Source organism: Pterocles gutturalis, unplaced genomic scaffold (genome assembly GCF_000699245.1).
Source record: "Pterocles gutturalis isolate BGI_N339 unplaced genomic scaffold, ASM69924v1 scaffold27273, whole genome shotgun sequence".
Classification (NCBI taxonomy): domain Eukaryota; kingdom Metazoa; phylum Chordata; class Aves; order Pterocliformes; family Pteroclidae; genus Pterocles; species Pterocles gutturalis.
The window spans coordinates 2,011-14,547 of record NW_010123803.1 but is presented as its reverse complement, the minus strand read 5'-3'; the positions used below and the strand labels follow the sequence as shown (position 1 = coordinate 14,547).

The window sequence follows — 12,537 nt, the reverse complement described above, 5'->3', positions numbered from 1 at the left end:
CACAGTAGGAGGTGGTATCATTCTGATGAGGAATAATTAAGATAATGCTATTGAGACAAATGTTTCAAATTGACTTTGTAGAACAGAGCCTAATTAACTTTGTATGAAGAGGACGTCAGGTATCACATGATTAAATTATATTCCCTTAGGTTTTGCATTGTCTGTTGTAACTCCTTAGTAGCTAAGACATAAACCAGTTTTGTGACAGGACAATGAAGTAGAACTTCTTTTGGATAAAAAAGCAAATGCGTTACCTGACTAGGAAGAAACGCCTCTGGCCACATGTTCTGGTGTTCTAGTACCTCCTTCTGTACTACAGAATAAGCCCTGGATATGTATCCTGAGTTTGGTGGATTAAAATCACACTCCTAACAGAGTTCCAGTCCTCTTTGCCTCATGTATTTGTTTGTTTAGTGATCTGAGGAAAACCTGGAGAATACCCCAGAATGAAAAAAAAGGACACTTTTTTTGCCAAAATTTGGGGGGGGGGGGGGGAAGTAGTGAGGGAGGTTAGAGCCACCGTCCTAAAAGAGCTTGTAGCTTCATGGCTGGGTATTTGAAAGATTTTAGTTCTTTCTTTGTGTCTTTGGTTTCTTTAGTGTTTTTTCTTTGAATTAGGAAGTGCAAGAGCTGAGGCAGGAGTTTTCTAACTTTGGAGATGAGTCCTAACTACTAGGCTTTCTCATCCTGTGGAGGAGTGTTCCTCTTTCCATGTCTGAAAGGATATTTCTTCTCTGAGAATTTTATTTGGTTTTGGTGTGGCTTGCCTCTGCCTCATTTTGTTTTGCTTTTGTTTTTTTTTACCCAACTTTACTGCAAAAGTGAATCTTAGCTAGTTGCAGTGCAGAGCAAAAGGTTGTGCTGGAACACATCAGTGGTCCTCACAAGCCAGACAGCCCTTTTGGTGATGATCCATATAGGACAGAAAGAGGGAGGAAAAGCATAAACATGGAGAATAATGATGACGATTCTGGGTGTCCTTTAGAGAGGTGAGATGCATTCAAGAAAAATTCTAAGGCTGCTAATAAAGATACTCTCAGCATTTCTGCAGGCGGCAGGGACCTTCAAATAAATGAATTGTCCTAAGACCTTGCTGAAGTTGTCCACGATCAGTACAGTCTGTTAGGATGCTCAGTCACTCACATCTGTTTACCCACTTTCTAGAACTGTAATTTTTAAAACACATAACTTCCCTTGCTGACTCTTGCCTTGCAGCATTGTATTATAGATACTGAAGTTTGGGCACAGAGATGACTCTCAGCACAATTTGAAGGGTTAATTTTCCCAGGCATAGAAATCATCCTTTAGGCTCTGTAACCTTTGGTACTCAGCCTTTCCTTCTCACGTTCTGCCTGTGCATGAGTCAGTCTCCTTGGTCTGATGTCTAGACCTTGGACCTTGGGCAGCAGGAGACCACAGTGGATACCAAATTACCTTTCAGCATTTCTGATGTGTGAATGCTCTTTACATTGCACTTAACATGGACCAGATGGTTCTGTAAGGCGCTTCGGGTACTGCTTTGTAAGTACAATACAATTTGCAACTTGTAATGAAATAATCCAGCTAGGTTCAAATTCATTTACGTTCGGTCCTATTATGGCATATAAAGCTGTTACATATTCATTATCTGTCACAGCATTTGGGCTAATCATCTCTTCTGGCAAAGCTGAAGGTACGTGGAAAATAACATTAGTATATTTTACCCATGGACAAGATGGATCTCTTCTGGCTTTAAATACGAAGAGTTTATATGGGATTCTGAATATTTATATCCTGTCAGCACTTGTTTTGTCTACAGTAACAGAGATGCCCAAAAGTATAGCCTCCAAACTACTTGGCTGTAGTACAGTTAACAATCTATTTGCATCAACCCAGAGCTCAAGGTGTGTTGATTTACCCTGCTTCTCATTTTGCTACCTTAAAATTAACTTGTGTGTCTCCACTAGATGTCTGTCACATCTGTGTCTCTTTGGATATAGTCATGTTCCATCATCATTTAAATGGCAAGTCTGGTTCATGAAGAGCAACATTGGCCCCTTTTTCCGCATGTAAAATCCATTCCGTTGGATGAATTTTAGCATATGTTTATATGTGAGTCTGGTAAATCCATTTCCACATTGTCTGGGAGTTTATTTGTGCCCAGCATGTTAGTTGATGTAGTAGTACTTTTTGTATTTGAATGCCAGGATCTGCTGCAGTGAAAAGGATTGTGCTGTATCTGATTACTTGTAGGTCCACTGGGATGGAACCCAAACATAAATTTTTGTCTAACTGGAAAGTAATGATGCTTTTAATAAGCTGTAAGTGAAAGCTGAGGTAAAATCTCTAAATAGGAATTAATTCCATGAAAATTCTGGTGCCAGCATGCCTGCCATGATGTGCAAATTGATTTTCCACGAAGTCTTCCGCTGCCTTGGGGAATTCTGGACTTCCAGCATCAAGGGAGAAGCTTGTTTTCTAAATACACCTAAGTCTACAGAAAGTCGAGTTGGTGAAGGTTCTTTAGGATGTGGAATTTGTATTGCAAAGCAAAGAGGATTGTATTTCTTTAAACCTTAGTCTGTCCAGGCAAAATCTATTGGACTGACATAGGTGAAACAATAAAAATTATTGCAAGTCAGATAGCATCTCCAAACTCTTCAACTTGGCTTTCTTGTTTTTCAGTTTATTTTTAAAGTGTTGTTTTTTATATTATACACAGCATAGGCGATGTTAGTAACATCTCCTAAAGAGTTCCCTGTTAAATTGCTTGTAGCTTCTGAGACTCATTTTGAAACGTGGTTAATCATGCTGTGAGAAGTTTCAACTTTCAGGCTTGGAGACCAAGGGAATAGATAGCCTCTCTTTTGAATTAAACACTTTAAGGAGTTTATTATGTTGTTATGCAGTGTACAGTGATTAGACAAGTGACATCTGTCTGGTTTTTTTTGGTGACAGACTTTATAGGTGAAATTTAGTTTTGAGGCTAGGTGTGTTACCATGTAATGGTCTTCATGTTCTTGTATACCGTGTTGCTGCCATGGTCGTGATTTGGGAATGTCACATGGCTGAGGGTCCCAGTGCTTTTTTTCTGCTCGGTGAAACTGGAAAATGTGTATCGCAGCTCAAAATAACCATAGCCTGAAAAGACCCTACCTTTCTGAGAAGCGGGGTTGAGGCCATTTATTTGTAGTATGCTTAAACCATTTTGTCTCTGAACTAAGGAGGAGGGTCGAATAGGGAGCTCCAGAAGACTGCCTTCATCCTGTGCACTGTTTTGTCTTTGCTGTCTATCTACAGCTAAGCATCTCTTTCCTAGCTGATGAGAACATGGGCAAATGGCAGCACTGAGTCCTTGACCATAAGTTTAACCAAGTGGGATAATTCTCTCTAGTAGGGGTCCACATGTACCAAGAAGATTGAAAGGAATCACATGAGCAAGGAGAGGATGGGGTGTTTTGGCTTGTCCTTCACTGTAGTACTAACAGCCTTTTTGCAGTTAGCTAGGCGATGACAAGAAACATGCACTTAACGTATCTTTTTGGAACATGAGCCCTGCTTTGCTTCCACGGCTGAGATGTTCTCAGCCACGGTCCCACCAACTGGTATACATACCTCCAAACTCACTGATGGGTGTACATAGATGGTAGCAGACTGGACTTCTGCAAGTGGTGTCCAGGTTTTTTACTGCATTTTAGTGCTGGGTTCTGACAGCACAACACTGCCAGAAATTTCAGTGGTTAAAACAAATTGAATGAGAGAAGGAGAAGAAAGCAACATTCAACATTCACAGTTTCCCATGTAATCCTTCTGCTAAACTGAGTTTATTTTTTCTTTGGTGATGCTGCCACTTAATGACAAACATTTTTGTTTGTTTGTTCATATGTTTCCACCTGCCAGGTGGTGAGTATTTAGGGATGCAGGAGTTTATACCTAACTCCTCTTCAGAGCTCTCTGCTTCCCAAGTAGCTGCCTGCCTCAAGGTGACAAGGTTTTTTTTAGTGTTCTTGTGCTTCTCCCACCATAAACCTCCCTAAATTGCTTCCTTCCAAATTTCTGTTGAAATTATAGTCACAATTGGAGTGAAGCAAGAGCTTACATGGCTGCATCCAGCCAGAGTGAATATTATTGCTGAATTGTAACACCTCCGCACAGGGGGCTGTAATGTAAGGGAAACGTGACAGAACTGCAATTGTAACACTTCAAATTATAACCCCCACAAGCATTTCTCATTAAAAGCAGAAATTTCTGAATAATTCTGTGAGTAAAACTCAGTTTTGAAACACTGATTAGTCCCCTTCCCTCCCTTTACTTCTGCCTAACGTATTACAAGGGTTTCATCATACCTTTCGGGTCAGGTGTTTTAATTAGAAATTAGAACTCAAAGTGGAGAGGTCAGGAGACTGAAGTGAGAAGACGAGCCTGGTTTGAAGGGCAGTGTGCGTTGGGGGCTGCAGCATGAGCTGAATGAGCAGGAGGGACAGGGGCTGCAGGCCTCCGGCAGGTCTGATCCTGTGCCGGCCGAATTTGCCTTTCACCCTTCACTCTCTGTTCTCTTGAATGCTGCTGTGAGATAAATATCGTCTTACAGGAGAGTGTATTCACCGTTAATCCATCGTGCTGGTGATTCTTGAGTAGCCTTAGTCTTGGCTTAATATGATTTTTAAGGCATGTATTTGCAAATATAATGGAAATAATAGGATAGTGTCATGGTCCACTGCAAGACTTCCTTAGTACTTCTGACATACTTTTGCTCTGATTCCATTTTCTGAGTACTTGATTATGAACATCTCTTTAGACTAAGCACTGTATTTCCAGTGAAAACATTTTATAAGCCTTGAAATTTAAAGGGAAGACATGGCAATGATTTGTTTTCCTCCATTCAGCAAAGAAATATAGATTAAGAAGTCTACCTACATCACCAAAAGGTATTTCTGGTTTGGTAAACCTGAAGGACTAAACAAGAACTTCGTACGTATTATCAAGTCCCTGTCTGTGCAGGATTGTTCCTTTTACGTGACAAATAAAAAAATGAGAAAGTAGTCTAACAGTAATTTATGAAGAAAGGGTGAAGGTCACAGTAGGAAAAGCTACAGTTTTGAGAGATTAAATGCCTTTTTTTCTCACCTCTTCTCTCAGGGGTACATTTGAATCACAAAATGAGGTTATCAGTTGGTTGCGCCAGATAATGCTTGTGATTGATCTCTGCCAGCTCCTACTGCTGAAATATTGAAAACGGATCTTTAATCAGTCGTGATACAAGGAGTTCTAAATTAAACAGCTGGGGTCTTTTGTAGGCAAATAACTTTATGTTTTAAATGAGGATGCTTTTTGAGGGAATGCTTTCAAGGTTAGTGGGTGTCTATGTGGAAATCTCTGATGGTTGCATTGTCCTCGTTCGAGGAGTAGCAAACTCTTTTACAGAAAGTATTTTGGCCTGCTGTGACACATGCAATAAACTGGATAATGCACATCATGGAACACTTTAATGTTCGTGAGTGGGAGATTACCTGTACTGCTTTGTTGGTACGTGCCCTCCATTTTTCAGTTAAATGAATTGCGTGACCTAATGTCCAAACAGCAGAGAAATCATGATGGTTGTCCTAGATATTGAGCTCCATGATAGAGACCATATGTGCCATGATAGAATAGGCTGAAAGTTACACATACAATATCCAATTAAAATTGGATTACATGTTATTGTGTTTTGTTAAGTATGAGATATCTTGTAGGATTGTAATATATAACTATTAAAGTGATGATTTTGAATCTAACTTTTTTTTTCCCCCATATGTTTTCAGGAGATACAATTAGAACATGCAAAACAAGCTTTTGTGCAGCGCGACAATGCTCAGGCTGGAAGAGTCACAGCTATGGACTTCAGAGACATTATGGTCACTATCCGGCCACACATGCTGACACCATTTGTAGAAGAATGTCTAGTAGCTGTGAGTAGCTCTGGTATCCCAGCTGGGAAAGATCTGGGATACAGACAAGGGATTCCTTTTTTTATGTACCTCAACTGCTATATGTGGCATGTAGTACAGCTTACAGATGCATGTTTTTAAGTTTAGCAGTTATTATTTACGCTTATGAAAGTTGGCCCTTTTCGTTGGCAGAATATGTGTCTTCAGTGTTCTAGTCTCCTGAGACAAAAGATAAAGCAGGTAATGGCCTACAAATGTGGAGTTTACCGGACTATTTCTGGACATTCCATCATAGTAGACTGTGTCAAATATGTCAGAAAGCCAATGCATCCCACTTAAGAAGTCATCCTGAAAGGACTTGCTTTGTAATGTCAGTTCTAAGCTCCTGAGTGTAATTTCCAAGGACCTGGAACAGTGTATGAACTGGAACATCACCCAAGGACATTCACTGTGTATTAATTGATAGTTGTTACACTTGAGTGTACACTTTTTTCAGCTTGAAATGCATAAACCAAATTAAATATTACAATTCTGCAATTTCATTGAAGACAAAAAGGTACACTCGGCTTAGATCAGTTTCTAATCTTGGGTATTTGTAGCAGCTCTTTCCAAGTAATCCAAAGTCTCGCCATATCCAGGTTTGAAGAAATCTTTTCTGCTTTGACTTGCAAGGGAGAATTCCTGGGAGATGTGTGAAGTAATGAGAGCTGCAAACTCTGGGCAAAATGTTGGAAAAAGCATACAGCAAAAAGGATAGCCAGAAGACTTAGGGACTGACAATGATTTCTCGTACTTTCTTGCTCAATTCTCTCCCCACTCTCTTTATCAGCTTTCCTGGGTCATATACTTTGTCATAAAACATAAGATTTTTTATTCTCCCTCAAGGTCAATTAAATTTTGGCAAGCTCCCAGATTGTTTTCAGAAATTTGCTTGATCACCAATGTTATGCTTTAAATAAGGAACTGATCCAATAATTTTTCTGTGTGCAGACCCAACACCACTTTAAAATAGAGGTTTAGGCTCAGTTCTCGTTTGAGAATGACTGTTTGACTCTTGTTGTTCCCATTTTGTTTGACTGCCTGATACAAGCCTGAGAGCTTACTGCTGGTCTTCCATGACTTGAAGTGTCTGTGAATTTAAATGTTTCAGCTGAGCTTTTTCAGAATATGTTTTGATTTTGTTGAAGTTTTCTGTATAGTAATATACTTTACATGTAGAAGTAGATTTCCTCATTACTAGAAATAAGCTAACTTATGAAACGTTTCCAACTGAAGTAGTACTGAAACTTGAACTTTGTAAATTACTACTAGTTGTGTTGTTATAATCCTGCATATGTATTTGTTTAGTTTTGTAGGGTGGAGAGACTTTTATGTTCTGGTCATGATTAGTTTCAGTAACATAAGAATCTTTCATAGTTTTCCTTATTTTGTAAGTTTCATTTTTTAAAAAAAGCAACCCTGTGCTACTGTCGCTCTTGTAAAATAACGTTGTTTGAAAGCCTTTATTTCAAGATCTTCTTAGTCTTTTCACAGTCATCTTTATCTTTTCTTCTTTTACTGTCTCGTCTCTAGGCTGCTGGAGGTACCACTTCCCATCAGGTCAGCTTTTCCTATTTTAATGGATTTAATTCTCTCCTTAACAACATGGAGCTCATTAGGAAGATCTACAGTACGCTGGCTGGAAATAGAAAAGATGTGGAAGTCACTAAGGGTCGGTAGAAATGTTAGCAGCCTGGAAGTCTCCTTGGGCGTTTCGTTGGGGCGGGTGGAGGGGAAGACCTCATCTGTATGCTTTTAAATCCATGGGAGGGGAGAAAGCCTGCCTCGTTAGCATTGCTTGGTATGCCACTCAGTTTTGTATGCTCCTGTTGGAGTCCACCCTCCAGGTTTTTCATTTTGTTTCAATCAGAAAAAGGTCCTAGTAAACTGGCGGTGGGGGCAGGGTGAGGAAAGTATGTAAAGATATTTAAAAGTTTAAAAAACTTCCTAGGACTCCTGCCAAATTGGCAGCCTATTAAAGTGACCTTTAAGGGTAGCTGAAGAATTCCATAAACTTGTATTGGCGGCACAGTAAGCTGATCTACAAGCTTAGAACAAGATGTTATCTGCTATATCTAACCACTTTTATAGAGAATTCCCTGTGCAATGCCAAAGTTTCATTAATGTGGCCTACTGGGACTATGCATGAAAAGTTCCACATCTCTTGACTCCTGAGGTTTTTTTTCTGTTTGCCTTTTATTTGATTTTTTTCCCTCTGACCCGCAACTGATTGATACCTTATGTCAAATATCCTAAATCCTGCTGATAGTGCTAAACTTCAAGACCAGAGAGTTGTACTTATTTGCATGAAGAATATACCATTTAAAACATGCGTTTATGTAGTGGTAGGAACACTTCTGTGGTGGGTCACTTTTATTCCTCTTCTACTGCCCCCACCAGCATCTTCTACCTAATACTAGAATACAGAGCAACTCTGGGGTGCTCTGGATTACTTGTTCTGGTTTGATTAGTTCTTCTTTTCTGTATTTTTATTCTGTTGCAGAGGAGTTTGTTCTGGCAGCTCAAAAATTTGGTCAGGTTACGCCCATGGAAGTTGACATCTTGTTTCAGTTAGCAGATCTGTATGAGCCACGGGGGTAAGTGAAGAATTGTCTGTCCTCCTCTCTCCTCCTCAGAAAGAGTGGCATGTGGTGCTGGGAAGTGGGAGAGTGTAGTATAGTGGTCATGTGAAGGTAACTTCTTGTGATCTGAAACCCCATATCTAAGCAAACGTTAACCTGAAGTAATTTCCTCAGGCGCATGACATTAGCTGATATTGAAAGAATTGCTCCTCTGGAGGAGGGGACGTTGCCCTACAACCTGGCTGAGGCTCAGAGGCAGGTAAGAACAGAAGCCAGTATGATGTTATTATCTGTTTCCAGTAACAGGTAAATAGATAGCCAACTTCTATCTGTGTTGTCAGCTCCGTTGCTTTTCTCTTGTGGTCTGTAACATCTGAGAGGATAACCTGTCTCATGTCCTCTTCATCTCTTCTCTCTGCCCCTTTCTCTTGGGCTACATTTTGACAGGTAAATGTAATTTACTTCGGAAAGATAAAATGTATATGAGTGTCACCCAGCCATTCAGTAAATATTAGGTGTATACTTCATTAAGGTGTTTATGTTTTGTTATTCTGTTGCTCTCTGTTCTTTTTAATGAGGAAAGAAGACTTTCTGCTTCAAATATAGATGGTAAATTCAGTATCTAGCCTATTAAATGGTAACCCTTGTTCTGAACACAGCTGTATGTTCCTGGCTTCTGAGTATTCTCAGCTTTGCCTTATGCTCTGCTGAATATCAAAATAGGGGAGATTATGTTTAGTCTACCATCACAGTTTCAGTAAAAGCATTAATATCCTCTGTCTTTTGATGGTAAAAACAGCAAATGAACTTTTGTTGTGATTGAGGCAAAACCAAATAGGAGTGTTCTTTGAATGTCAAAACTGTTGATCTTTTAGTTTTGGTATTATTTTAGCCTATCTTATATTTTCATTGACACAAGCTTCTGTACAGATAGATTTAAAACTAACCCTCTGTTTCTGTTTCTCTGTGTCTCTATTTTAAGGCACTCTTAACTTTGTGTCTTGTGAAACTAAGGGGTTTTTTGCTGTTTTTTTTTTTTCCTGCTCTGGGTCTGTGCAGAGACGCCAGTTTGACCACAATGAGTTGATGGAGGCTACATTTTTAGGACTGCCAGGCCATAAGCCAGGCCTGTGTGTGTGTGTGTGTGTATACACATGTGTCTCTTTTGCTTCTCTTTCTTCTTATCCTCCTTCCCCTACATGTGAACACCCCCACCAGCACTCCAAGACAGTATCTAGGGTGGTGGTTTTCTGTTTGTTTGAGCAGTGACTAAATATTGACTATGCTGGGATGAATTCATATGAGTTGGCTCCCAAAAGCTCTCCATCTATTCCTAGAAGACTCCTAAAGGAGTTCAAAGCATTTGCATTGGGCTGAATATCAAGTAATGTAAGTTACAATAGGTGGCAGTAAAATGTAGCCAAAAATGCGGTGGTGAAAGTAGCAGCTTCTTCAATTTTTGCGTTGAGGCCCCTGTCTTTGCTTGTATGATTTATTCCATTTTAAGAGGCTAGAACATATGGACCTGCTTAAATCTTACCATTTCTTCTGTGTATGTGTCCTACCTTTTCATTTTTCCATCCAATTCCTTTTTATTGTCAACTGTGCGATGCTGAGACTGAAAAGATTTTCAGCTACGTTGATACCTTAAATTTGTTTTCTGTCCAACTCCAGCTATGTTGGAATATTAGTTAAAACCTAAACACATTTTCAGGAAAAAGTATATCCATATTTTTATTTTGTCCTTTTACTTGTAGCATCCTAAAAAAAAGTATTATGAAAAGTGTTAGAGAGCATGGAGGACTTAACACACCTGCAGAACTTCTGTTTTCCTAGTTCTTTTCTTTCATTAGATAGCAATTTTAAATCTGGAGCACTTAGGAAATTTCTTTTTCATTGGGTTTTTCACTTGTGGACTGTGAGCAAAATGAGGTTGTGTGGGTGCTTTACGAAATCTTATTTTCCGTTAGCTAGTATGTATGAACAATGCTTGCATACTTGTGTTGATAGCTTGAGCAGTAATAAGTATACCTCTTTTGGTGACAGTAGAAACTAATTCCAAACTGGAGTTGCTTTTAGCCGTAGAAAACTAATGACTTAAGATGCAGTATGTGTGCCCTCGTATGTACATTTGGACCATTGATTTTGGAGTTGTGTAATTTTATTGTAGTATCAGTCTTTTCTTTGCTGTTCCAATCTGAAGAAGCTACATTATATGGCACTTAGAAATCAGCAGAAAAGAAATAATTGAAAACAAAATCCTGAGTGTATTGTGGTTTTTTCTCCAGGTGTCTTTGTACTTAGATCTGTCTGATCATGAGATGTGCTCTTGTGAAATACGGTGTTCTGATTATTTTTCTTGTCTTTCCTTTTGGTTTAAATTCTGCCTTGACAGAAAGCTCCAGGCGATGTGTCTCGACCTGTTCTCATCCAGATTGCAGAATCAGCGTACAGGTTTGCCCTTGGTTCGGTTGCTGGAGGTTAGTCATGGCTGAACAAAAGAATATTCGTCTTCACTGTTTGGGGTTTTTCTTCTTTCCTTCTGCCCTTCTTCCCCTTCTGCCTTTTATTTAAGTGTGGAAGGCTTCTCAGTCTTTCCCTTGGAGCCGTGTCTAAGGGACGGGATGACTATAAGATTGAAGTGGAAGGGGTCATTTGTTCTACAAGAGTTCTGGAATTTATGAGCCATTGCAGTTTACAGGAGGTGTTGCTATCTCATTTGTCACTGAACCAGTTTCAGAAAAATCAGATTAATAACGAAGTAGGGCCAGGCAGTGCTTCTGGTTAAAACTGTGGGAGGTAGTTTAATGTATCCAGAATATATCATGGAGAAGAAAGATACAACTGAGATTTGAGATGTAAATGTGGAAGATGACAGTTGCAGTCAAACCCTGCAAATGCAAAATCATGTTTTCTTATAGCTTGATTTTTATTTGCAGCTGTTGGAGCCACTGCAGTCTACCCAATTGATTTGGTAAAAACTCGAATGCAAAACCAGCGCTCTACAGGCTCTTTTGTGGGAGAACTTATGTATAAAAACAGCTTTGATTGCTTCAAGAAAGTGCTACGTTATGAAGGTTTCTTTGGGCTTTATAGGGGTAAGTTTAAAAGGTGGTATATACTAACGGTAAGATAACTAGCAAGAGTTCAGTGGAACTCTGAATTGTTAAGACTTCAGTTTTGCCTGGTTTTTGCTTTTGCGTCTATTCTGTTACAGGTCAAGGGTTTGCAATCGTCTTGATAATTAAAACCTCATTGTAATGAGAACATTCCTGTAGAACTTCTCTGTCCTTTCCTTCCTCATCTGCAATAGGGCAACAATTTCCTACAGCAAAAACATACTGTTTAGTCATGTTTTCATTTCTTTAACATTTCTTAGTACTAAGAATATTTTGTCCTGTTTAGTAAGAAGTTAGATCATCCATTTTTTTTTTCAGTCCTCTTTCTTATCTGCTTTCTTTCTATTTAAAAATGTAAAAACATAGAGAAAATACCGTACCTTGTTGTTAACCAGATCTCTTTTTGTAACATCTTTTGTGGCAAAAAGGTCTCTCTGAACCAATTGCATGTGCTTCACTAATCATTGGGAATAGTCATCTTTATCAGGTTTTATGTATATATCTTCTTAGCTTGTCACTGTTGAGTCAGCCAGAGAAATGAGCTGGGTTTCAGCCCACTTAGCTTTATATACGTAACCAATACACCCAAGTTATGAAGTCAGCGGTTCCAAGTTCCCTTTGTAGTCAATGGAGAAAGCTCCAAAAGCTCTTTTACTCTGTTCAGGATGTAAATCATCCTCGCTTTGGGTATCTTAGGTAAAAGCCTGCAGTTAGATGGGGGCTTTTTTTTTTTTTTTTTTTGTCCTTGTGCCAGTTACGGCATCAATGGTGTAAGTTCAGGTAATGCAAAAGGCGTTGTAAAGAATCATGAACTACTGCATAAGACTGCAGTACTTTGGTGTCATAAAGATAAAGCAAATTATATTTCTGGTATCCCAGTTACTGAGATCT

General features: G+C 39.2%; 1 protein-coding gene across 1 annotated transcript in view; it reads left to right on the top strand.

Annotated features, from left to right (window-relative positions):
* LOC104459372 (calcium-binding mitochondrial carrier protein Aralar2) overlaps positions 1-11,654 on the top strand; it is a gene marked incomplete at its 3' end in the record, with an annotated part of 45,098 nt that extends 33,444 nt beyond the window's left edge. The window contains exons 6-11 of the mRNA XM_010078062.1: positions 5,781-5,927; positions 7,479-7,617; positions 8,449-8,542; positions 8,702-8,786; positions 10,923-11,007; positions 11,467-11,654. Of these exons, the coding sequence (XP_010076364.1) occupies positions 5,781-5,927; positions 7,479-7,617; positions 8,449-8,542; positions 8,702-8,786; positions 10,923-11,007; positions 11,467-11,654 (738 nt within the window). The remainder of the gene's footprint in view (positions 1-5,780; positions 5,928-7,478; positions 7,618-8,448; positions 8,543-8,701; positions 8,787-10,922; positions 11,008-11,466) is intronic.
* Between the last annotated feature and the right edge of the window lie 883 nt (positions 11,655-12,537).